We start from the raw sequence: 21663 nt of genomic DNA on the forward strand, positions 1-21663 counted from the left end.
AGGCGGTGACAGCGGCAGTGGCTCCGGGTGGGAGGCCCGCGCGGCCCGGGTGGGAGCGCGCCCTGCGGCCGCGGCGCCCTCGCAGGGCGAGGGGTTCGGGCCCTGCCCCGGGCGCTCTCAGTCTCAGGTCCGCGCGGCTCCCAGGGTCTCCCCGCCCGCGCTGTCAGCCCGGAGGAAGACTGGAAGGCGTAGCCCTGCGCACGGGCCTCCGGGACTGGGAGGGGCCCTGGGGCGTCCCGGGGGCCGCCGGCCTGGCACGGGGGGCGCCCACTCAGGCCTGCCCTTGGGGTTCCCCGCCTGAGGAGGGCTCTGGCCCCACTCGGGAGCCCTGTCTCAGTGAGGCGAAATGCTTAACATACATACCTTCAAAACAGCGGGCCGCACACCCTGCCGTGAAAAGCAGGGAGCAGGCTGCCTCGCTGAGGGTCCCGGCAGTGCCCCACACCCTCGGGCCCCGCATGGCACACGGATTGGCAGGAGGGGCTCAGAGTCTGGGGCAGACACTCTAGGAGAGACGCCACGCGGGGGCGGGGGACCCTCGGGGCTGCCGCTGACACGCTGGGACAGGGAGCTTGTTTCTGGATAAGTTTGGCACTTTAAGAACCTGTGAAGGAACAGGCTGCTGAAGGTCCTGCTCCGCCCCTCGCAGGCGGGAGCCCCAAGAACCCAACCCAGAGAGGGCGGAAGGAGAGGACCACCGGGCCCCCTGCCCTGTCCTGGGCACAGCCTCCGTCACAGCCCCTTCTGCTTCTGTTGAACACTGGGACGAGAACCTCTCCTTTCTGCCCCAGCTGTCTGGAGTTGGTTTTTCTCACTTCTACCCAAAAATGTCCTGGCCACCACACTGCCACGCCACTGAGCTCGTGCATGGGCAGGCAGTGTCCCCGGCAAGCCCTCTGGCCTGGCGCCTGAGCCCAAGACAGGCTCTCCTGCAGAGACGGTGGGGACCCTGCCCCCCATCTTCCCCCACCCTCACACCCTGTTTGCAAGGAGCCCGCTCCCTAAGCCCTCTCAGAGGCACTTTAGGGTCAAGAGTAAGGTTAGGGTCACTTCCAGATCATGGTACCCCTGCTCAAGTTTCTTGCTAGCTCCCTGTCCCTCTCCCCCTCCTGAGGGTCTGCACCTCCCCACCCACAGCAGTTTGCCTTCTCAAGTCCTTGGACCCCTTGGCTCCCTTTACATCCTTTCACCCCCACCTAGCGTGGCTCCAATGCCAGTCATCCTGCCAACACCTTCGCCCCCGCCTCCCCGACTGTTTTCACTGTACCCAGCTGGCAAACCCCAGCCATGCACAGTCCTGCCCACCTGTCTCCTCCAGGCCTGTAGCACCAGCTGGTGCAGAGTGAGCACAGTGACACCGAGGCCCCAGCTGCAGGTGGCTGCTCTCCCCCGCTCAGCCAGCCGAGTGGCCAGCGCTCTCCGCTCTGCAATTCCCTCAAACCTCTGGTGCTCCCCCCAGTGTCTCCAAGATGACCCCACTGGAGAAAACAGACCTGCATCGCCCCAAGTCTGCCCCTCACCCCTGCCGCAGTCACACAGAGACTCTGCCCCTCCTGCCCCCTACCCACCTCCGGCTGTTTGCTGTTGGTGCTCCAGCCTCATCTTCCCTCTCTAGGATCCTCACCATCAGGATCAAACTCAGTTTCTCCCACCTTAAGACACTCAAGCAAAACCTCACTAGACGCGTCTCTGCAGCCAAAGGCCGCCCTGGCTTTTCCTGCCCCATGCTGAACTCTCCAAACCATTCCTCCACTGTGGCAAGCACGCCTCCTGCGGTTCCCTGGTCTGCTTCTTGTTTGTTTCCATGGCCAAGCAGTGCTCTGGTGGCCAGCCTGTCATCCCCAGAAGTGGCTCTGCACTGAGCACCAGTGGAGGAAGCCTGTGGATTTCCCCCAGGGTAGGGGGGGTGCGGCACATGGACAGTTAAAGACCACAAGTGCCACGAGCTGTGCCACACAGGGGCTATGGGATCACAGGGGTCTCTGCCCCAGTCCGGAGGCGTGGGGTGAAATAAGCTCCCAGGCTGCACTCTGATGCCAGAGGACACCCTGCCCAGGGGCTTTGGGGGAAACGAGACCCCAGGCCTTCGGTGGCAGCAGGTGTTCTGAGAGGGAGAATACAGTGCGGCAGGCAGACGGACACTGCTGAGGCTTTCCTCTGCCTGACGTAGAGACTGGGAATTTTGATTTCTTTTTCCTTTGTCGAGTTAAAAAAAAAAAATTGGACTTCCGTGGTGGTGCAGTAGATAAGAATCCACCTGCTAAAGCAGGGGACACAGATTTGATCCCTGGTCTGTGAAGATTCCACATGCAGAGGAGCAACTAAGCCCACCCGCCACAGCTGCTGAGCCCGAGTGCTGCGGTGATGAAGCCGCTGAGCTGAGTGTGCTCCGCAACCAGAGAAACCTCCGCAAGGAAGAGCCTGTGCACCGCAGGGAAGAGGAGCCTCGGCTTGCCGCAACTAGAGAAAGCCACAGAGACCCGGAACAACCAAAAGTAATAAGTAAAGCGAGAGAAGCTTTTAAAAAATAAGCAAAGTAAATTTAAGAAATTAAGAAAAAATTTTGGGCCACACCACACAGCTTGTGGGATCTTAGTTCCCCAACCAGGGGTCAAACCCACACGCCCGGCACTGGAAGCACGGAGTCTTAAGCCCTGGCCCACCAGGGGACACACTAATGCTCCTTTGTCGGTGGGTGAGGGGTGTGAGCACTTGTGTTTTGGAAGCACAAGCCTGGCAGCACTTCGCACAGCACGCTGAGGGGGACGGGGGAGGGGGCGGCCTGCCCCGGGGCCTCTGCCTGCCCCCCTCCCACTCTCTGAACCGTCTGAGGGTGATGCCCACCACGCTCCCGCCTCCCACAGACGTGCCAGCTCCGAAACTCCCCAGATGGCGCTCCAGTCCTGCCTTCTCTCCAGCCCCAGCCCCCGGGACACTGGAGGCCAGCCAGACATTCCTGCCCACATGTCCCCCTGGCAGCTAACCCCTCCTCTCCTCCCCTCGTCTGCCCACCCCTCCCCCCTCCCCCTGCTCTGTGTCTCTGACCCCCCCCCCCACCGCATCCTTCCTGCCAGCACTCCATACCCACCTCCCTGCTGAATCCCACTTTTCTAACATAAATGTGATCACATCACCCACCCTCCTTCCGGTAAAAATAAACAAATAGAAACGAGAATACCTGCTGATGCTTCCCTACCTGCCTCAGGTCGTAAACCAAGCTCTTTAACATGGCAAGTGGCCACCACTTGTTAATTTATTCATCCAGCTGTGTTTGTTGAGCTCCCATGATCTGTGCAGGAGGAGGGAGGGAGAGTGACCAGGACACTTATGATGACCTCACAGCGGGAGCAAGGTTGGGGTGGGAAGACAGAGAGGACACACGAACAGAGATGCACAGACGTCCGGGGATGAGAGGGGAGAACTGTCCCCTCTCAGATGGACACAGGGGTGAGGAACCCTGGCAGCAAGGCCCTCATCAGCTGACAGTGCATCAGCCTTGTGGAGAGTAGTTTGGCTCCACCTGTCAACACAAACACGAGCTCACCTTTAGCCAGAATTCCCATGCCTGCAACTATATCCTGTAGGGACACATCCATGAGCTCACGAAGCAGGGTACTTGCTCTTGGAAAGCCTGGAAATCACCTAATTGTCCCCCAGTAAAGGATCAGTGAAGTCACAGAAGACCTACTTGTTGGTGTAGGTTCAGTCATAAGAAAGAATGGCAGTCTCTATGTTTGTTGTCATTATCGTTCAGTTGCTAAGTTGTGTCTTTTTGTGACCTCATGGACTGTAACATGCCAGGCTCTTCTGTCACCCACTATCTCCAGAAGTCTGTAAAGATTCATGGCCATCAGGTCTGTGGTGCAGTGTATACATCTCGTCCTCTGTCGCCCCTTCTCCCGTCTTCAGTCTTTCTCAGCATCAGGGTCTTTTGAGCAAGTTGGCTCTTTGCATCAGGTGGCCACAGTACTGGAGCTTCAGCTGAAGCTGTGTTTCCAGATGTCTTTGCCTGCATATGGATATGTGTGCATATATAACGCACACACACAGGACACCCCCCCCCCAAAAGAAATGCACAGAAGAGAAAGTAAAAATCAGCGCCCATCCTTGCCTGGGAAAGGAATCCACAGTGGGTGGCAATTAAGAGTTCTTACCTATTTAAATTTCTTACAAAAACCATTCAGTGTTTCAGTAATGGGAGGAAATGTGTGAAAGTCGCTCAGTTGTGTCCAACCCCCTGGTCTATATGATCCATAGAATTCTCCAGGCCAGAATACTGGAGTGGATAGCCTTTCCCCTTCTGCAGGGGATCTTCCCAACCCAGGGATCGAGTCCGGGTCTCCCACACTGTAGGCAGATTCTTTACCGTCGGAGCCGCCGGGGGAAACCCAGCGGGGGAGTAGGTCGAGTTTTCAGGAATAGAGCTGTTGGGCGCTGTCTGGAGGAGGGGGGGGGTCTCAAAATCTCCTCTGGCCTGGCCTCCGCCTCTCATTGGCTCAGAAATTTGGGGGCGAGCCCCAGGGCGGTGGGCGGGATCCACCCCGCGACCACACCCCGCAGCACGCTCTCCTTCACCCTGGACAGTTCGGCCCCTCCAGGCCCCGGGACAGGGTCTCCCACCAGAAGGTGGCGGAGGCGAGGCTGGCTCCCGGGGTCCCTGGCCCGCCGCCCCGTCCCCAGAAGCGGCCCCACTGGGGGTCCGGGTGGGGAAGGGTGGGACCCCGCCCCGTCGGCGCGTCCGGCTCCGCCTCCCTGGAAGACTATTTAGTCCGGGAGGTGCTGGGGCTCCGGCCCCAGCAGGACTCTGGGCACAAGTTGACGGAGGAGGCGCCCGCACTGCCTGCCAGAGACCCTCGCCAACTGACCAACAGGCTCGTCTACGCCCCGAGGCACCCGCCCCGAGGCACCCGCGGAAGCGTTGCGGGCCTGGGGCCGCCCCCTACACCTGCCCGGCTCGCCGCCCCCTCCGGCCCCGCCCGCATGGCCCAGCTCCTGACGGTCACCCTCGGTTGCATCAGCCTCCTCTACCTACAGCTCCCAGGCGCGCTGTCCCTAGGCCTGGCTGGGAGCCGGCCGCCCACGCGACCCAGGTGAGCAGGTCTCAGACCACCCTGGCTGCCGGGACAGGAAACCAGATGATCCGGAAGGCCCCACCCCGCCGCCGCGCCCCAGGACCCCGGATTGGGGGAAACCCGCTTCTGCTGCTAAGGCTCACCTGCTAAATCCAGCCCCAGGCCGTGGGCACCACCACCCCACCCCGCCCAGCAAGGCAGAAGGCTCCTTTTTCTTTGCCTGCCCTTCTAAGGCATGCCCACTGCCCCACTGGCAGAGCAGACCCCTCAGAAGGAGAGTCAGCTGTGGGAGGGGAGGTTAAGGGGCTTCCCACACCTGCCCACCTTCCCCAACCCCAAGGGAAGGGCTGAGAGGGCATAAACCTGAGTCCTGAGCAGAGTAGCCCAGGGAGATCAGGCAGCCGCTTGCCCAGCCCTTGAATGGGCTACTTAGATGGCTGAGGGCCAGAACCCGAGCCCTGACAGGACTTCCCCTGGCCTGCTGGCCCATGGCGTGGGGTCTGTGGGCTTCCCCTGGCCTGCTGGCCATGGCTTGGGGGCTTCCCCTGGCCATGCTCCAGCCTGGGGGGTGGGGTGGGCTTCCCCTGGCCTATTGGCCAATGGCTTGGGGGCTGTGGGCTTCCCCTGGCCATGCTCCAGGCTATTGGAAAGCTGTGGGCTTCCCTGAAATGCTGGACCACTGGGTTTACTTCCTCCATCTCCCTGTGCAGGGAGCCCCCAGCCCGGACGCCTGCCAGTGGCTCGCAGCCTCAGCACGCTGCAGCGCTTCCTGCGATCTGGAAGCTGCACCAGGCCCTCCAGCCCAAGAAGAGTGTCAGCCTGGCCCCCGCCAGGGGTCAGCCTCTCCGGAATGGCCCCCGCCGACACTTGGGTCCCCACAGGCCCAGAGCCCAGCTCCTGCGTGTGGGCTGTGTGCTGGGTACCTGCCAGGTGCAGAACCTCAGCCACCGCCTGTGGCAGCTCATTGGGTCGGCCGGCCCCCGGGACTCGGCCCCCGTGGACCCCAGCAGCCCCCACAGCTATGGCTGAGTGGGGGCGCAGGCCTGCCCCACCTGGGATGCTGCACCCCAACCCCAGGGCTGCAGCTGAGCCCCCAGCCCAGAGCTCCTGCAGAGAGAAGCCCCTAGAAAGGCAGTGCAGGCACCAGCGAACACCCCTGCCCCACCCTCCCCCGCCACGTTCTGCAGCAACCAGCCTCCAATCGCTGTGGACATAGAGGCCCATGTGTGGGCCCAGAGGAGTCTGATCACCCAGGGGCTCTGCACCGAGAGAGGGTAACACTTGGACAGGGCTGAGAGGAGGCGGTTGGTAGCATTAGATGCCAGAATGGGGTGCAGAGGAGAGGGTCTGCCTGAGGACGTGGGGCAGATGTCGGGGACCTCCTCTGGGCAGCAGGAGAGACGGACTCTGAGTTGGCCACTCGTCCTAACGTGGTAGAGTTAGGGCTGGGCTGCTTTGCTCCAGCTGGGTCCAGGGTAGCAATAGAGATCTCTGCCTGCACCCTGAGGGCAGCTGGGGAGAGGGTGGAGGGGTCCTGGAGCTAGGTAGAGCACCCTTCCCACCCCCCAGGGCAGGGTGGGAGTGGGGTGGGGGTGGCAATTCTCCCGGCCCAAATCTTGCAGTTAAGGCAGAACCTTAGCTCAAGGTGGGTAGGGGTGGCCGACCAAGAGTCAGGGCTCCGCAGGCCACAGGGGCTCCCTGAGCCCCTCCTGCCCAGCGCGGGGACCCGATGGGACCAGGTGTGGGGACAAGCGGAGCCTGGGAAAGGAGACTGGCCTGGTTATCAATGGACAAGTCAGCCAGAGGTGGAGTCTGGAGGGGCAGGGTGGCAGCTGGGGGAGGAGTTCCATGCTGGGAGCCGGAGCCTTCTGTCCTGGCACCCGGGTCTCACTGGGTTCAGAAAGGCGATTTCCCTTATTCAGCAGACGCTTCTTGCAGCACTTAATTTGTCAACGATTGTCATGTCATCCTTTCGGCCACCGAGTGAGGGGAGCACCGCCTTTACCTCAGCTCTCAGCCAGAGAGCAGGGCCGGGCCTGCGGGCACCACAGTGCCCACCCACAGATCCACAGCTGGGGACCGCCACCCTCGTGCTCACTCCTCCAGCTCCTGGCTTCCCTCCCCTCCACCGGGCCGCGGGAGGTCAGCCCGGGCTGGTCCCTGCCCGGCTGGAGGGGTGGACGGAGGGCGGCTGCAGCAGCTTGGATGCCATGCGAAGGCTGGAATAGGTGCTTGCCAGGGCTGGAGAGGCCTGTGGTCACTGAGGGGTGTCGGAAGAGTGGGCGGGGAGAGGGTGGGCCGTGAGGGCCAGAGGGGCTCCGGGATGAGGAAGAGGAGGCCCCAGGAAGGCCGGGCCAGGGAGTCAGGAGCTCGGCTGGGCAAAACCCCCCGTGGCCCCGGCCCTGGGGCAAAGTCCCTGCGGTACAGTACGGGATGCTCGCCGGCCGGGAACAGGGCCCTACGCTGCGCCTCCACGAGGCAACACGGCCCGCCGCGCGACCCCCAGGGCTGCGATGCCCGGCCCCAGGTGCTCCTTGAGCCTCAGGCCATTTTTCCTCGGGTCACCTGTCAAGGTCACAGCATTACACTGTTGTCCACATGGCCTCCAAGCTCCAGGCCATGTCCCAGCCACCTGTCTGACAGCCTGCTTGGAGACCTGGGGGAAGCCCACCGGGACCCCACCCACGCACCTCCCGCTGCTCCCGATCCGGCCAGAACCTCTCTGTCCTCGTCCTGTCTCCCGCCCTCATCCAGACCCGCTGGCCAGCCCTTTGTTCCTCCCTTCGGTCCAAGCCACCAACCTGCTTTGGGGTGATGGGTCCAGTCTCCTCCCTGGAGTCCCCTCTCCATCCCTGAAGCAAATATTTGCAGACCACTTGTAGAAACAGCGAATGAAACCTCAGCCCCCACCCAGAGACTGACATGTCCGTGGGAGGAGGCGGAGGAAACCCACCTCAGGAGCACAGAGCGCGAGGGATGCTCGGCTCGCGGAGCGCCGGAGGCGCCGCGGCTCACGGGGCTGAGAGCACTCTGCCGTTTTAAATGGGGGGCCAAGCACCCCCAGCTGACTGTCAGGAGGGCAGGAGGAGCCGCGTGGAGAACACCTGGCCCACTGCCCTCTCCTGGCCCAGACTGTACCCCGATCTCAGCCTTCTCCAGAGCTCAGCCTCTTTCCGATGACACTGTCGTCAGCTCCAGGCCGTGTGGTCCTGCTGTGTGTCCAACCGCTAAGCCTGGCCCTCGCATGACCCAGGCCATGAATTCATCTCTGCCCTGACTGGAGATGGAGCCTCAGCGCCAGAGCCTGACAAAGATCCCCTGAGCCTCTCTGAGCCATGAGCCTTGCCCAGTATTAGCAAGAATCCCACCCTGGACAGAATCCTGTCAAGTTGGTTTAGCAAGGCTGCCCCCACCTCTGGGAGTTTTCCCTGAACCCTGCCCAGTCCCCCACCCCCACCCCAGGGCTGTGAAACCCCAGCTGACCTTGCTGTGTTCCGAGCGGAGCATCTGAACATCTCTCCCACCTCGCAATCAAGAATAAAGTCTTCCATCCCTTCTAAACGAGTGTCAAAGGGGACTTCCCTGGAGCTCCCCTGGTTAAGGACCCTGACGGAGAACTGAGATCCCACGCACCATCAAGCACCTAGCCAGAGCGCTGCAACTGCTGAGCCCGGCAACCAAGACCCCGCTTGGCCAAATAAATAAATGTTCTTTAAAAAATGTCAAAAATGTCAAAATATTTTTCTGAAATAAGCCCCACCCCACCCTGACCAGGGAAGATAGGGAGCTGGGAGGGGCAGCGTCCTGGAGGAGTTTAAAGCTCCTGGCAGGGGTGGGAATCTGGCTACACAGCAGCCTCGACCTCCCAGGCAGGTCAGCTGCTGCAGGGACATGGAGGTTGGCTGGGGCGGGGGTGGGGGGGTGGGTATTGCTATGCTGACACATTAACTCTCAGAGGCCAGCAGGAGGGTGGATGGTCACTCATTACCGAGGGCCAAGGCCAAGGGGCTGGGTGGTGTCCGGTCACTTATGTAACCGTGGGCATATATACGGGCACGCAGGCCCATGGAGCTCTGCCCCTCTCAGGATGAAGGTGGCTGCGGTGAGTACCCCCAACCCACGCAGACTGTGTGCTCAGGGAAAGTGGCGGAGCCCCAGGCCCGCTCCCAGCGGGTTTCTGCCGGGTCACCCATCTGGGTCAAAGGGCTCCCTCCCGGCCTTGGTCTATCTAGGGCAAAGGTCACGGGCCCAAACACTGGGCTCCCTTTGGACCCGCGTCCTGAGAAGGAGACTCCGGGTGTGGGTGCTGTGCGGCTACGGCCAAGCATCACCCTCGGAGCAGACATCCCCGGCATCCGCCCAGCAGATAAGAACTCGGGGCCGGAAGTCTTGACTTGGGCTCGCCAAGGCCATGTGCCGGTGCCCTGGGGCTCCCAGCGCCTCTCTGCTGATCCACATCCAACAGTCCCGGCCCCCATGGGGTGTCCTCCCTTCCTCATCAAGCTGGTGTTCTGGTGAAATGGGTTCACCCCCCACCCCCCCTACCAGGACCCAGACCCTTCCCTGGTCTACCAGCCTGATATGGAGCCAGAAGCGGCCAAAGACAAAGACAGCTTCCGCAACTACACGGTGAGGACTGCTCCCCCTGGCCCCGCCTCTCCTGCCCTGTCCCCTTGCACAGCTCCAGGGGCCACCCTGGGGCCACCCTGTCCACACCTTGGGGCCTGGGAGAGGCAGGCAGTGGCCCCACAGGTGTGAAGGGCAGGGGTTGACGCGCTGCCTGGCTGACTCTCTGGCTTGCAGTCTGGCCCGCTCCTGGACCGTGTCTTTGCCACCTACAAGCTTATGCACACGTGGCAGACCGTGGATTTCGTCAGGAGGAAGGTAGGTGGCCGACTCCTAACCCAAGACCCCAAGGGCTGACCCTGGGACCACACTGACCTCTCCCTTCCTGGCCCAGCATGCCCAGTTCGGGGGCTTCTCCTATAAGAGGATGACCATCATGGAGGCTGTGGACATGCTGGACGGGCTGGTGGATGAGTCGGACCCCGACGTGGACTTCCCCAACTCCTTCCATGCCTTCCAGACGGCCGAGGGCATCCGGAAGGCCCATCCGGACAAGGGTGTGCTCTCCACCTGCCCTGACGGGTGCTGGGGAAGGGGGAGGGCTGGCCCTCTCCCAGTAGGCCCTGTGTCCCCCCAACCAGCCCCAGGACTGTGCCTCTGCCCTGGCCCCTGCACCCCCCTAGCCTGCCCTGTCCCTCCCTCTCCTCCAGACTGGTTCCACCTCGTCGGGCTCCTGCACGACCTGGGGAAGGTCCTGGCTCTGGCAGGGGAGCCCCAGGTGAGGAGAGGGGTGGAGGGCGGTCAGCAGGGCGGGGTGCGGGACAGCCTCCGCTCCAGGTTCTGGACACCCACTTGGGGGGGCAGGCCAGTCACGCCTACCCATGGCTGCGTGTCTGTCCGTCCCCAGTGGGCAGTTGTAGGAGACACCTTCCCAGTTGGCTGCCGTCCCCAGGCCTCTGTGGTCTTCCATGACTGCACGTTCCAGGACAACCCTGACCTCCAGGACCCCCTGTACAGGTGTGGCTCCCTTCTCCTCCCTTGCCGTGGTCCTCCCCCCCTTCCCCTCCAGGGGTCCTGCTCCTGAGCCCCCCACCTTCTGTCCCCCCCTGCAGCACGGAGCTTGGCATGTACCAGCCTCACTGTGGGCTCGAGAACGTCCTCATGTCCTGGGGCCATGACGGTGAGGCTGGTTGGGGGGGAGGACAGGGGGAACCATCTGGGGCTGCCCCTGGGTGCCCGGGTGACCTGCCCTCTCCCACAGAGTACATGTACCGGATGATGAAGTTCAACAAATTCGCCCTCCCACCAGAGGTAGGAGGGGGTGGGGACCAAGCCAAGGTCAAGCCCCGCCCCGCCCCACCCAGCACTGCCCGGAGCCTGAGGCCTGGCTCCCCACAGGCCTTCTACATCATCCGGTTCCACTCCTTCTACCCCTGGCACAAGTTCGGCGACTACCAGCAGCTGTGCAACGAGCAGGACCTGGCCATGCTGCCCTGGGTGCAGGAGTTCAAGTACTGTCACGGTCTTGCCGGGGTGGGGGTGGGGGTGTAGCTCAGGGGGCTTCACGGGCCGCCGTCTCTGTGCTGCAGCAAGTTCGACCTGTACACCAAGAGCTCCAACCTGCCGGACGTAGACGAGCTGCGGCCCTACTACCAGGGGCTCGTCGACAAATACTGCCCCGGTGTGCTGTGCTGGTGACCGGCCTGCTCACGCCCCTCACCCAGCAGGGTGCCCCGGGCGCAGCCGCCGTCGACCACCGCAGCCCTTCCGGGGGACCCCACGGGCCCAGCTGCACTCCCTGCCCGCTTGGCCCCTCTCCCTGCTGGCAATAAAGACCCTGAAGCGGCTTGTGATTCTGACCTGCGTTGAGGCCGAGGTGTGCTGTGGCGGGGCAGTCACTGGGGTACTGGTCTGGGGGTGGGGACCCCTGCTCTGGGCTCAGTCTCCCTAAAGAAAACAAACAACCACATCTGCTAGCTAGAACACACTATAGGAAACACCATGGTAAACGCACAGGCCAACAGTGATGAACGTGACCCATGAGGAGACCCCCAGACGCAGCCCTCACCTTGGCCAAGTGTGACCCCCTCACGCGGCGGCTCTGCGGAAAGCTGCTCATTTGTCTGGGTGATTGCACCCTCTTGGGATCTTTTCATGTTTTCCTCGGGATTTCTTACTGATAATTGAGCGCAGAGGCTGAATCAGATTCAAGTTTGACTCAGGGACCAGAGTGCTCTAGAGGTGGGGACTTTCAGAGAACACCGTTGTCCTCAGCGTGGTCAGCTGGCCGCGTGGTGGTCTCGGGTCTGAGAACGCCCTCCACCGGACGGAGAGACTCACCTGAGGGACGAGGCAGCTCCCCGTCCTGTTTGGTTACTGTTTGTGCAGGAAGGGAAGTACATGCTCCCAGTTTTCTCTTAGTTTAATTGGTTTGTAAGAGCTGCTTCTGTAGCACTCTTCCAACACAATCAAGTTGTCTGTTGTGTGTCAAGGAGACACAGATTCAGCGGATTTGTGCTTCCATGAGTTGTCATCCTTCCTGGTGCTCAGACAGGGCTGGTGAGGAGCTTTGCGGTGGGCCCCTGGGTCCTTCCGACGATCGAAGTTGGTCTCTGAGATGGGATGTCTTGCCATCTGGTGTAACAGGATGCCCAGACTCTGTTCATTTCCTGTCTCTGCTGTAACAAACTACCATAAACTTGGTGACTTGTTGAAAACAACAGAAATTTATTCTCTCAAGTACTGGAAGGCAGAAGTCTGAGATCACTGGGTTAGCAGTGCTTCCTCCAGGGCATCCGTTCCCAGGTGGCGGCCAGCACCCTCCGGCTCACGGCTGGCTGAATCTTCTCTGCCTTCACACTGCTCCCTCTCCGTGTCCCGCTCCATCCCTCTCCATAAAGGCACTTGTGACGGCACTCAGTGCCCACCCAGATGATCCAGGACGACCTCCTCATCTCAAGGTCCGTGATTATATCCACAAGATGCTTTTTCCAAATGAGGCTATGCTCACATGTTTCAGGGGTTGGATGTAGACAACTTTGTGGGCCATTTCCAGCTCACTGCAAGGGCTGCCATGGACGTGGAACTGACCCTTTCTCCAAGGAACTTTGAGAGTGGGAAAATGGTATTTCAAACGCACGTGCTGGGGCTGAAGACCCAATCACTTCTGGAACGTCCACGGGTTGTGTTTGTGGAGGTGGCACTGCCCACTGCCTCCTGCCCTGCTGCCCAGTGAGAACCCCTGTCCCGCTCAAACCCCTCCTGAGCACCCCAGCCCCGCTGTGCCCTGGCAGCAGGAGAGGACCGGTCAAGTGTGGCCAGAGGCTTTGCCTGGGACTTCCCTGGTTGCCCAGTGGTTGCAGGAGATGGGGTTTTGATCCCTGGTTGGCGACCACATGCCACAGAGCAACTAAACTGGTGCACTCTGGAGCCCGTGAGCTGAGCTGCAACTATAGAGTCTATGTGCCTTAATTAAAGATCAAGGCATGATTCAAAGAAGATCCTCCATGCAGCCAAATAAATAGTAAAATCCACATATGCACACACACACACATTTAAGAGAGGCTCTGCCCAAGCTCTTCCGCACTAACTCCTTCTGGAGCACTCTTCTGGTGCCTCCTCTCCTGGAGCATTCCTGCCTGCTCTGGGCTCCCTCGCACCATCCTCGGGTCCCCTTCCCAGCTGCGGCCCCCTCCTAGACTTTGAACTCGGGCAGGGCAGGTGTGGGGCGCCGAGGTGGTCTTTTTCCTAGAGCAGCCTGTGAGGTGCAGGGGGCTCTGGAGGGGCAGGCCACAGGCTCTGACCCTGGACGGCATGTGGGCAACGGGGCCTCTCTGCCTTCCCGAGAGGGGGAGGAGTCAGGTCTCCGAGGAGGCTGGGGTGGAGAGGAGAAACATGAGCCCCAGAGCTGGGGGTGGGGGATGCTAGACTGACTGTCTCTCTGGGCCCAAAGTCATCACCCAAGGGGGGGCCTCCACGGTGCACAGCAGGAGTGGCCACCTTCACCTCTGACCCTAGGTCCCCACGCCTCTATTTGGCCCTGCAGACTGTAACCTGGTCATCTCCAAACAGGGTTGGGAAGAGGGCCAGGGATCTCATGTTCCAGTCTACCCCGGGGATTGCTGGTCTTGCCGGTCTTGCTGGGGGCCTCAGGGAACTGCACAGCTGAGGAGCCTGCAGAGGCAAGGCTTGGCTCTACCTCCAGACTGCACTGGCCAGGCACCTCTGCCCATGGGCATCTCCAGGCAAGAAGACAGGAATGGGCTACCATTTCCTCCTCCAGGGGATCTTCCTGACCCAGGGATTGAACCCAAGTCTCCTGCATTCTCCTCCTGCATTGCAGGTGGAGTCTTTACTGCTGAGCCACTGAATTTCCCTTTAAGTGAGCCAGTTTCTTCTAAGAGAGTGGTTACAAGCGAGTCTTAGAGGAATCTAGAATTTGTTATCGGGCCCGTTCAGGGTTGAAAGTTGGGAACGCCTGCTGGTAATGGGAACCTGGCGGTTGGCGGCCTATAGGAGCGGGGCAGACAATCACCGCCTTAGTTACTCTGGCAGTCCTCGGGGATGGTGAGCAGGTGCTAGAGGAAGGCCGCTGCTTCTGCAGGACAGCGGTGAGTCCAGCTCCCGAAACCCAGGACTGAGCCTGGACTGGAAGAGAGCATTCTGTGACTTGCCGGACTATGTGACGTGCCCAGACACTGGTGGCCTGCCCAGACCGTGGCCCCGAGGGCATGGTCGGTGGCTGCCCAGCTGCCCCGGAGACTCTGGGCTGTCGGGGACCGTGAGGTCACTGCTACTTTCACCCAGAGACGTCGCTGCCTTAAAAGGTCAGTTTTACTCAAGGTCTTTTTTTTTTTTGCCACGCTGCATGTCTTGTGGGATCTCAGTTCTCCTTCTGGGATCAAGCCTGCACCCCCCGCAGTGGGAGCATGAAGTCTTAACCTCTAAGCCCTCATCCAAATAATACTAAGTAAATATTTAAAGAATTCCTTAATTTCCAGTGGTCAATACTGACAGATACAACACTCGTAAACAAGAGCTCTTTGGGGCTCTCAATGGCTTCTAAGGACCTGAGACCAGATGACCTGGTGACTTCCTTTGGCAGAAACCCCATAGCTGCCTCTGTGGGCTCCCTTGGGGCCAAAGTCGAGGCCCTGCCGTCAGTACGGCTGCCCCAGAGCCCACGGCGTGCCCCTCCCGGAGGAGCTGTTGGCCACCCCCATGGGCACCGCCTGCGATGACAGCAGCCATCTGTCACCACTGACGGCCTTTGTGTGCCTGGACTTGCTACCCTGTCCCGTGCCTCCTCCAGTACTGCCATCCACTGACTCACACGGCAGGGCCTCTGACTGAGGCCAGAACGCGGAGGCTGGAGCCTGCAGGCCCCCAGACGATCATCTGGCGGAATGACGGTACCACCAGTCGAAGACCCAGCTGCAGTGCCGGCTGGGGTGTGGGACGTGGTTGCCAAAGCAGAGCTTCCTCCAGAGGCACTGCGACGCCTCCTCCGAGCCGGGCGCGGTGCTCTGAGCGCCTCTGTGGCTGAATGAGCAGGTGGGGGAAGGGGTGGCCACGGGGATGGGGCGGCCGGCGCTTGGCTAAGGGGCCGCGAGGGCAACAGGCTCCCGGAGACGGTGGCTGCGCAGAAGTGCGAGCAGGAGCCGGCTCCGTGGAAGATGGCAGCGCCCTCGCAGGTGGGTGGAGGGCTCACAGGGCGCGGGGAGGCCCTACCAGCCCCGCTCGCGACTGTAGCAGGAACAAGCACAACCGGTACTTTGCTTGCCGCTCTTCAGACATCTTTGGGTAACTAAATTCACCGTTCAGTGTGTGAGGCACAGAGTTTTGAGCAGGGACTGTGCTGAGCTCAGGGGTGGGTGTCTGGCTGCAGCCTGAAGGTGATGCACTTGCAGGAAAGGACCAGCTGTGGGTGCCTCCCCACCTGCTGTGAGCGAGCGGTTCCGAGTGAGAGGTACCACGGCTCCCTCGTATCAGTGGGACGTTGTGTGGGTGGAGAGGCAGCGTGAATTGGGAAGACGGATTCATCAGGGGCCAGGGCACCGAGGAGGCGACGTGGGAGTGCCTCCGGTGCAAGAAGGGCCTGCCTCCCCAGGAGTCTGGGTGCGGCTGGGGCAGCTCCTCCTCGTCCACCTCTCCTTTTGGAAGCCAAGAAGGAGAGAAAATCGGTGCTTGCCCAGCAGCTCTGGGGCCCACGTTTCGGCCTCACTAGACTGCATTTGAAGCTGGAAGTCAGCCTGGGGTCCAGGCACTGGGCGTCCTCACTAGGCCAGGCTGCGGCAGGGTTTTGCCCTTGCTAAATCTTAGTAAGTTTATTCTTGGTAAAGGGACATTCGAGAGAATGATGGGCTCATTGCACTTGTATGTTTATTCATTTATGGGTTTTTTTGAATCTTGGAAAGATTGTGTTAGGTCAGATGACCGAACAGTTAAAGAATAAATTAAAGTTTAAAGCAGTTAAGTATGTTAGTCATTTGAAATTTATAAATGGAACCCTTCAGAGTGACTGCTAAAACCTGCTAGAGAGAAAATGAAAATACACGGCTTGGGATACTGTCATTAAGAAGACAATACAGTTTACCCTCGAACAGCTCAGATCAGAACGGGCCCACTTATACATGGATTTTATTTCACTAAATATATATTACAGCACTACACGATCCTTCACAGGTTGAATCTGTGGATGCGGAACCTCAGGTATCGAGGGCAAACTCTAAGGTTAGACTCCCATTTCTGACTGGTTAGGGTCAGTGTCTCTAACCCTGGCATTGCTGAAGAGTCAATTGTACTAGCAAACTGATCTACAGATTCCAGGCAATCTTTATGAAAATTTCAATAGCATTTTTTTTCAGAAATAAAAAAAATCTATTCTAAAATCTCAAGGGATCCCAAATAGCCAAACAGTGTTGAAAAAGAAGAATAAAGCTGAAGGACTCATCCTTCCCAATTTCAAAACTCACTGTAAAGCTGTACTGATCCAATCAGTGTGCAATTCTTCCCTGGCAGTCCAATGGTTAAGACTTCCTGCTTCCGCTGCACGGGGCATGGGTTCAGTCCCTGGTTGAGGAACTAAGATCCTGCATGTTACTCAGCGTGACCAAAATAAAGGGCAAAGGACTTGGATAGACAGTTCTCCGAAGAGGATATACAAATGGCAATAAGCACATGAAAATATGCTCAACATCATTAGCCACACACACGATTGAGTGACTTCACTTTCACTTTCAGTAGCCATTAGTAGTACTAGAAGTGTTAGTTGCTCAGTTGTGTCCGACTCTCTGCGACCGCATGGGCTGTAGCCCTCCAGGCTCCTCTGTCCATGGAATTCTCCAGGCAAGAATACTGGAGTGGGTAGCCATTCCCTTCTCCAAGGGATCTTCCAAACCGAGGGATTGAACCCTGGCCTGCATTGCAGACAGATTCTTTACCATCTGAGCCACCAGGGAAGCCCTATTAGGCAAATGCAAAGATCCTCTAGAGAAGGAAATGGCAACCCACTCCAGTATTCTTGCCTGGAAAATCCCATGGATGGAGGAGCCTGGCAGGCTACAGTCCACGGGGTCGCAAAGAGTTGGACATGACTGAGCGACTTCACTTTTCTTATGCAAATCAAAATCACAGTGAGATAGTATTTGTATTTCTTACCCACCAGGATGGCTTTTATTAAAGAAGGGAAAATACCAAGCATTAGTGACGATGTGAAGAAGCTGGAACTCTGGTACATCGCTGGAGGAAATGTAAAATTTAAAAGGTGCAGCTTCGGTGGTTCCTCAAAATGTGAACCGCCATGTGTTTCTGCGATTCCATGTCCAGGCACACACCCTAAGCACTGAAAGCAGGGACTCAAACGGGTGCTTGTGCGCCCATGTTCACAGCAACACTGCTCACAACTGCCAAAATGTGGGAGCAACACGAATGCCTACTGATGGGTCAATGGATAAACAGAATGTGGCATAAACACACAATGGCATATTATTCAGCCACAAAAAGGAATGTCATTCTGCCACAGGCTACTATACAGATATATCTTGAAAATATTATGTGAAGTGAAAGAAGCCAGACATGTAAGGGTACAAACTGTCTGATTCTATTTATGTGATGTTCCAGAATAGCTAACTCCATGAAGACAAAACATGGTCCACTGGAGAAGGGCATGGCAAACCACTTCAGTATTCTTACCTTGAGAACCCAGTGAACAGTGTGAAAAGGCAAAAAGACAGGACACTGAACAATCAACTCCCAGGTCGGTAGGCGCCCAGTATGCTCCTGGAGATCAGGGGAGAAATAACTCCAGAAAGAATGAAAGGCGGGGCCAAAGCGAAAACAATGCCCCGTTGTGGATGTGACTGGTGATGGAAGTGAAGTCCGATGCTGTAAAGAACAATACTGCATAGGAACCTGAAATGTCAGGTCCATAAATCAAGGTAAATTAGAAGTGGTCAAACAGGAGATGGAAAGAGTGAACACTGACATTTTAGGAATCAGTGAACTAAAATGGACTGGAATGAGCAAATTTAATTCAGATGACCATTATATCCACTACTGTGGACAAGAATCCCTTAGAAGAAATGGAGTAGCCCTCATAATCAACAACAGGAGTCCGAAATGCAGTACTTGGGTGCAGTCTCAAAAAACGACAGAATGATCCCTGTTCATTTCCAAGGCAAACCATTCAATATCACAGTAATCTAGGTCTATGCCCCAACCCGTAATGCTGAAGAAGCTGAAGTTGAATGGTTCTATGAAGACCTACAAGACCTTCTAGGACTAACATCAAAAAAAGATGTCCTTTTCATCGTAGGGGACTGGAATGCAAAAGTAGGAAGTCAAGAGACACCTGGAGTAACAGGCAAGTTTGGCCTTGGAGTACAAAATGAAGCAGGGCCAAGGCTAGCAGAGTTTTGCCAAGAGAACGCACTGGTCATAGCAAAAACCCGCTTCCAAAAACACAAGAGATGACTCTACACATGGACATCACATGGTCAATATCGAAATCAGATTAATTATATTCTTGGCAGCCAAAGATGGAGAAGTTCTAACAGTCAGCAAAAACAAGATTGGGAGCTGACTGTGGCTCAGATCATGAACTCCTTATTAATTCAGACTTAAACTGAAGAAAGTAGGGAAAACCACTAGGCCATTCAGATATGACCTAAATCAAATCCCTTACGATTATACAGTGGAAGTGACAAATAGGTTCAAGGGATTAGATCTGATACAGTGCCTGAAGAACTATGGACAGAGGTTTGTAACATTGTACAGGAGGCCGTGTACATCCCCAAGAGAAAGAAATGCAAGAAGGCAAAATGATTCTCTGAGGAGGCCTTACAAATAGCTGACAAAAGAAGAGACGTGAAAGGCAAAGGAGAAAAGGAAAGATATACCCATCTGAGTGCAGAGTTCCAAACAGTACCAAGGAGAAATAAGAAAGTTTTCCTAAACAATCAAAGCAAAGAAATAGAGGAAAACAATAGAATGGGAAAGACGAGAGATCTCTTCAAGAAAATTAAGAGATACCAAGGGAACATTTCATGCAAAGATGGGCTCAATAAAGGACAGAAATGGTATGGACCTAACAGAAGCAGAAGATATTAAGAAGAGGTAGCAAGAATACACAGAAGAACTATACAAAAAAGATCATGACCCAGATAACCACGATGGAGTGATTACTCACCTAGAGCCAGACATCCTGGAATGTGAAGTCAAGTGGGCCTTAGAAAGCATCACTATGAACAAAGCTAGTGGAGGTGATGGAATTCCAGCTGAGCTATTTCAAATCCTAAAAGATGATGCTGTGAAAGTGCTGCACTCAATATGCCAGCAAATTTGGAAAACTCAGCAGTGGCCACAGGACTGGTAAAGGTCAGTTTTCATTCCAGTCCCAAAGAAAGGCAATGCCAAAGAATGTTCAAACTACTGCACAACTGCACTCATCTCACATGCTAGTAAAGTAATGCTCAAAATTCTCCAAGCTAGGCTTCAATAGTACGTGAACCGAGATCTTCCAGATGTTCAAGCTGGATTTAGAAAAGGCAGAGGAATCAGAGATCAAATTGCCAACATCCGTTGGATCACAGAAAAAGCAAGAGAGTTCCAGAAAAACATCTACTTCTGCTTTATTGACTACACTAAAACCTTTGACTGTGTGGATCACAACAAACTGTGGAAAATTCTTATAAAGAGATGGGAATACCAGACCACCTTACCTGCCTCCTGAGAAATCTGTATGCAGGTCAAGAAGCAACAGTTAGAACAGGATATGAAACAACAGACTGGTTCCAAACTGGGAAAGGAGTATGTCAAGGCTGCATATTGTCACCCTGCTTACTTAACAAATGCAGATTACATCATGTAAAAAGTTGGGCTGGATGAACCACAAGCCGGAATCAAGATTCCAGGGAGACATATCAATAACCTCAGATAAGCACATGACATCACCATTGCAGCCGAAAGCAAAGAGGAACTAAATAGCCTCTTGATGAAAGTGAAAGAGGAGAGTGAAAAAGCTGGCTTAAAACTCAGTGTTCAAAAAACCAAGATCATGGCATCCGTTCCCATCACTTCATGGCAAATAGATGGGGAAATAATGGAAACAGTGACAGACTTTATTATCTTGGGCTCTGAAATCACTGCAGATGGTGACTGCAGCCATAAAATTAAAAGGTGCTTGCTCCTTGGAAGAAAAGCTAATAAACCTAGACAGCATATTATAAAGCAGAGATGTTACTTTGCCGCCAAAGGTCATTATAGTCAAAGCTATGATTTTTCCAGTAGTCATGTATGGATGTGAGAGTTAGACCACAAAGAAAACTGAGCACCACAGAATTGATGCTTTTCTATTGTGGTGTTGGAGAAGACTCTTGAGTGTCCAAGGGAGTTTGCAAGGAGATCAAACCAATCAATCCTAAGGGAAATCAGTCCTCAATATTCATTGGAAGGATGGATGCTGAAGCTGAAGCTCCAATACTTTGGCCACCTGATGTGAAGAACTGACTTCATTAGAAAAGACCCTGATGCTGGGAAAGATAGAAGGCAGGAGGAGAGAGGGTTGACAGAGGCTGAGATGGTTGGATGGCATCATCGACTTTATGGACGAGCTTGAGCAGGCTCCAGGAGTCGGTGATGGACAGGAAAGCCTGGTGTGCCGCCGTCCATGAGGTCGCAAACAGTTGAATACAACTGAGCAACTGAACTGATGACAAAAAAAGGGGTTCCCAGGTGCCTCAGACAGTCAAGAATCTGCCTGAAATGCAGGAGATCTGAGTTCAATCCCTTAGTTGGGAAGATCCCCTGGAGAAGGGTATGGCAACCCACTCCAGTATTCTTGCTTGGAGAATCCCAGGGACAGAGGAACCTGGCGGGCTACAGTCCATGGGGTCTCAAAGAGTTGGACACAACTGAGCGACTAACACTTTCACTCATGAAGACAAAAAGTAGATTAATGGTTTTTTAGGTCATGGGAAGGAGAGGTCGGAAGATGCCATCTTAGCAGAATGGGGTTTCTTCTTGAGATGATAAAAGGTTTTAAGATTGACTCTGGTGATGGATGTGCAAGTCCATGAATCTACTGAGAACCACTGAACTGTACCCTTTACGTGGGGGAGCTGTACGGCGTGTGAATTATATCTCAAAGCTGTTACGGAACACAAACAACCCCCCAAGAGATTCATACATTGAGCTTAGAAGCTTAAAAAAGCAATACGTCTTTAAACTGTAGTATATTACAGTCTCCCCTCTATCCAAGGGGGATTGCTTCCAGGAACCACTAGAGGCATCAAGTTCCCTCACGTAAGATGGAGCAGTATTTTCATAAACCTACACTCACCCTCCCATGTACTCTAACTCATCTCTAGATTACTTACAATACTTAATACCAGGAAGACGCTATGTAGACAGTTGCCAATTGTGCAGCAAATTCAAGCTTTCCCTTTTGGAACTTTCTGGAATTATTTTTTTGATTACGTTCAATCTGAGCGAGAGGTTACAGGACCCCTTAAGCCGGTGTGACTGT

General features: G+C 56.3%; 2 protein-coding genes and 1 long non-coding RNA gene across 3 annotated transcripts; 2 read left to right on the top strand and 1 right to left on the bottom strand.

Annotated features, from left to right (window-relative positions):
- Positions 1-3221: 3221 nt before the first annotated feature.
- LOC145545863 (uncharacterized) lies at positions 3222-12279 on the bottom strand. Its single transcript, XR_014082260.1, has 3 exons — positions 11707-12279; positions 11499-11585; positions 3222-4009 (listed from the first exon to the last, which is right to left on the bottom strand). It is a non-coding gene; the product is annotated as an uncharacterized LOC145545863 (long non-coding RNA).
- Positions 4790-8801, top strand: ADM2 (adrenomedullin 2). Its single transcript, XM_081591079.1, has 2 exons — positions 4790-5090; positions 5783-8801. The coding sequence occupies exons 1-2, from the start codon at positions 4981-4983 to the stop codon at positions 6099-6101; spliced, it is 429 nt and encodes a 142-aa protein (XP_081447205.1). The 5' UTR covers positions 4790-4980; the 3' UTR covers positions 6102-8801.
- Positions 9160-11336, top strand: MIOX (myo-inositol oxygenase). The gene is made up of 10 exons (XM_081591078.1): positions 9160-9174; positions 9621-9701; positions 9876-9956; positions 10033-10195; positions 10349-10416; positions 10546-10655; positions 10751-10818; positions 10900-10949; positions 11037-11149; positions 11228-11336. Exons 1-10 carry the CDS (start codon positions 9160-9162, stop codon positions 11334-11336), a joined length of 858 nt encoding a protein of 285 aa, XP_081447204.1.
- Positions 12280-21663: the final 9384 nt, after the last annotated feature.

Source organism: Giraffa tippelskirchi, chromosome 4 (genome assembly GCF_054371585.1).
Source record: "Giraffa tippelskirchi isolate mGirTip1 chromosome 4, T2T-mGirTip1v1.2.pri, whole genome shotgun sequence".
Classification (NCBI taxonomy): Eukaryota; Metazoa; Chordata; class Mammalia; order Artiodactyla; family Giraffidae; genus Giraffa; species Giraffa tippelskirchi.

Excerpts from the sequence above, each read along its gene's own strand:
- ADM2 (XM_081591079.1), top strand. The coding sequence starts at position 4,981 with ATGGCCCAGCTCCTGACGGTCACCCTCGGTTGCATCAGCCTCCTCTAC. Across the intron at positions 5,091-5,782 it reads CGGCCGCCCACGCGACCCAG|GGAGCCCCCAGCCCGGACGC; the intron begins GTGAGCAGGTCT and ends CTCCCTGTGCAG.
- MIOX (XM_081591078.1), top strand. Across the intron at positions 10,656-10,750 it reads CTCCAGGACCCCCTGTACAG|CACGGAGCTTGGCATGTACC; the intron begins GTGTGGCTCCCT and ends CCCCCCCTGCAG. Across the intron at positions 10,819-10,899 it reads CATGTCCTGGGGCCATGACG|AGTACATGTACCGGATGATG; the intron begins GTGAGGCTGGTT and ends CCTCTCCCACAG.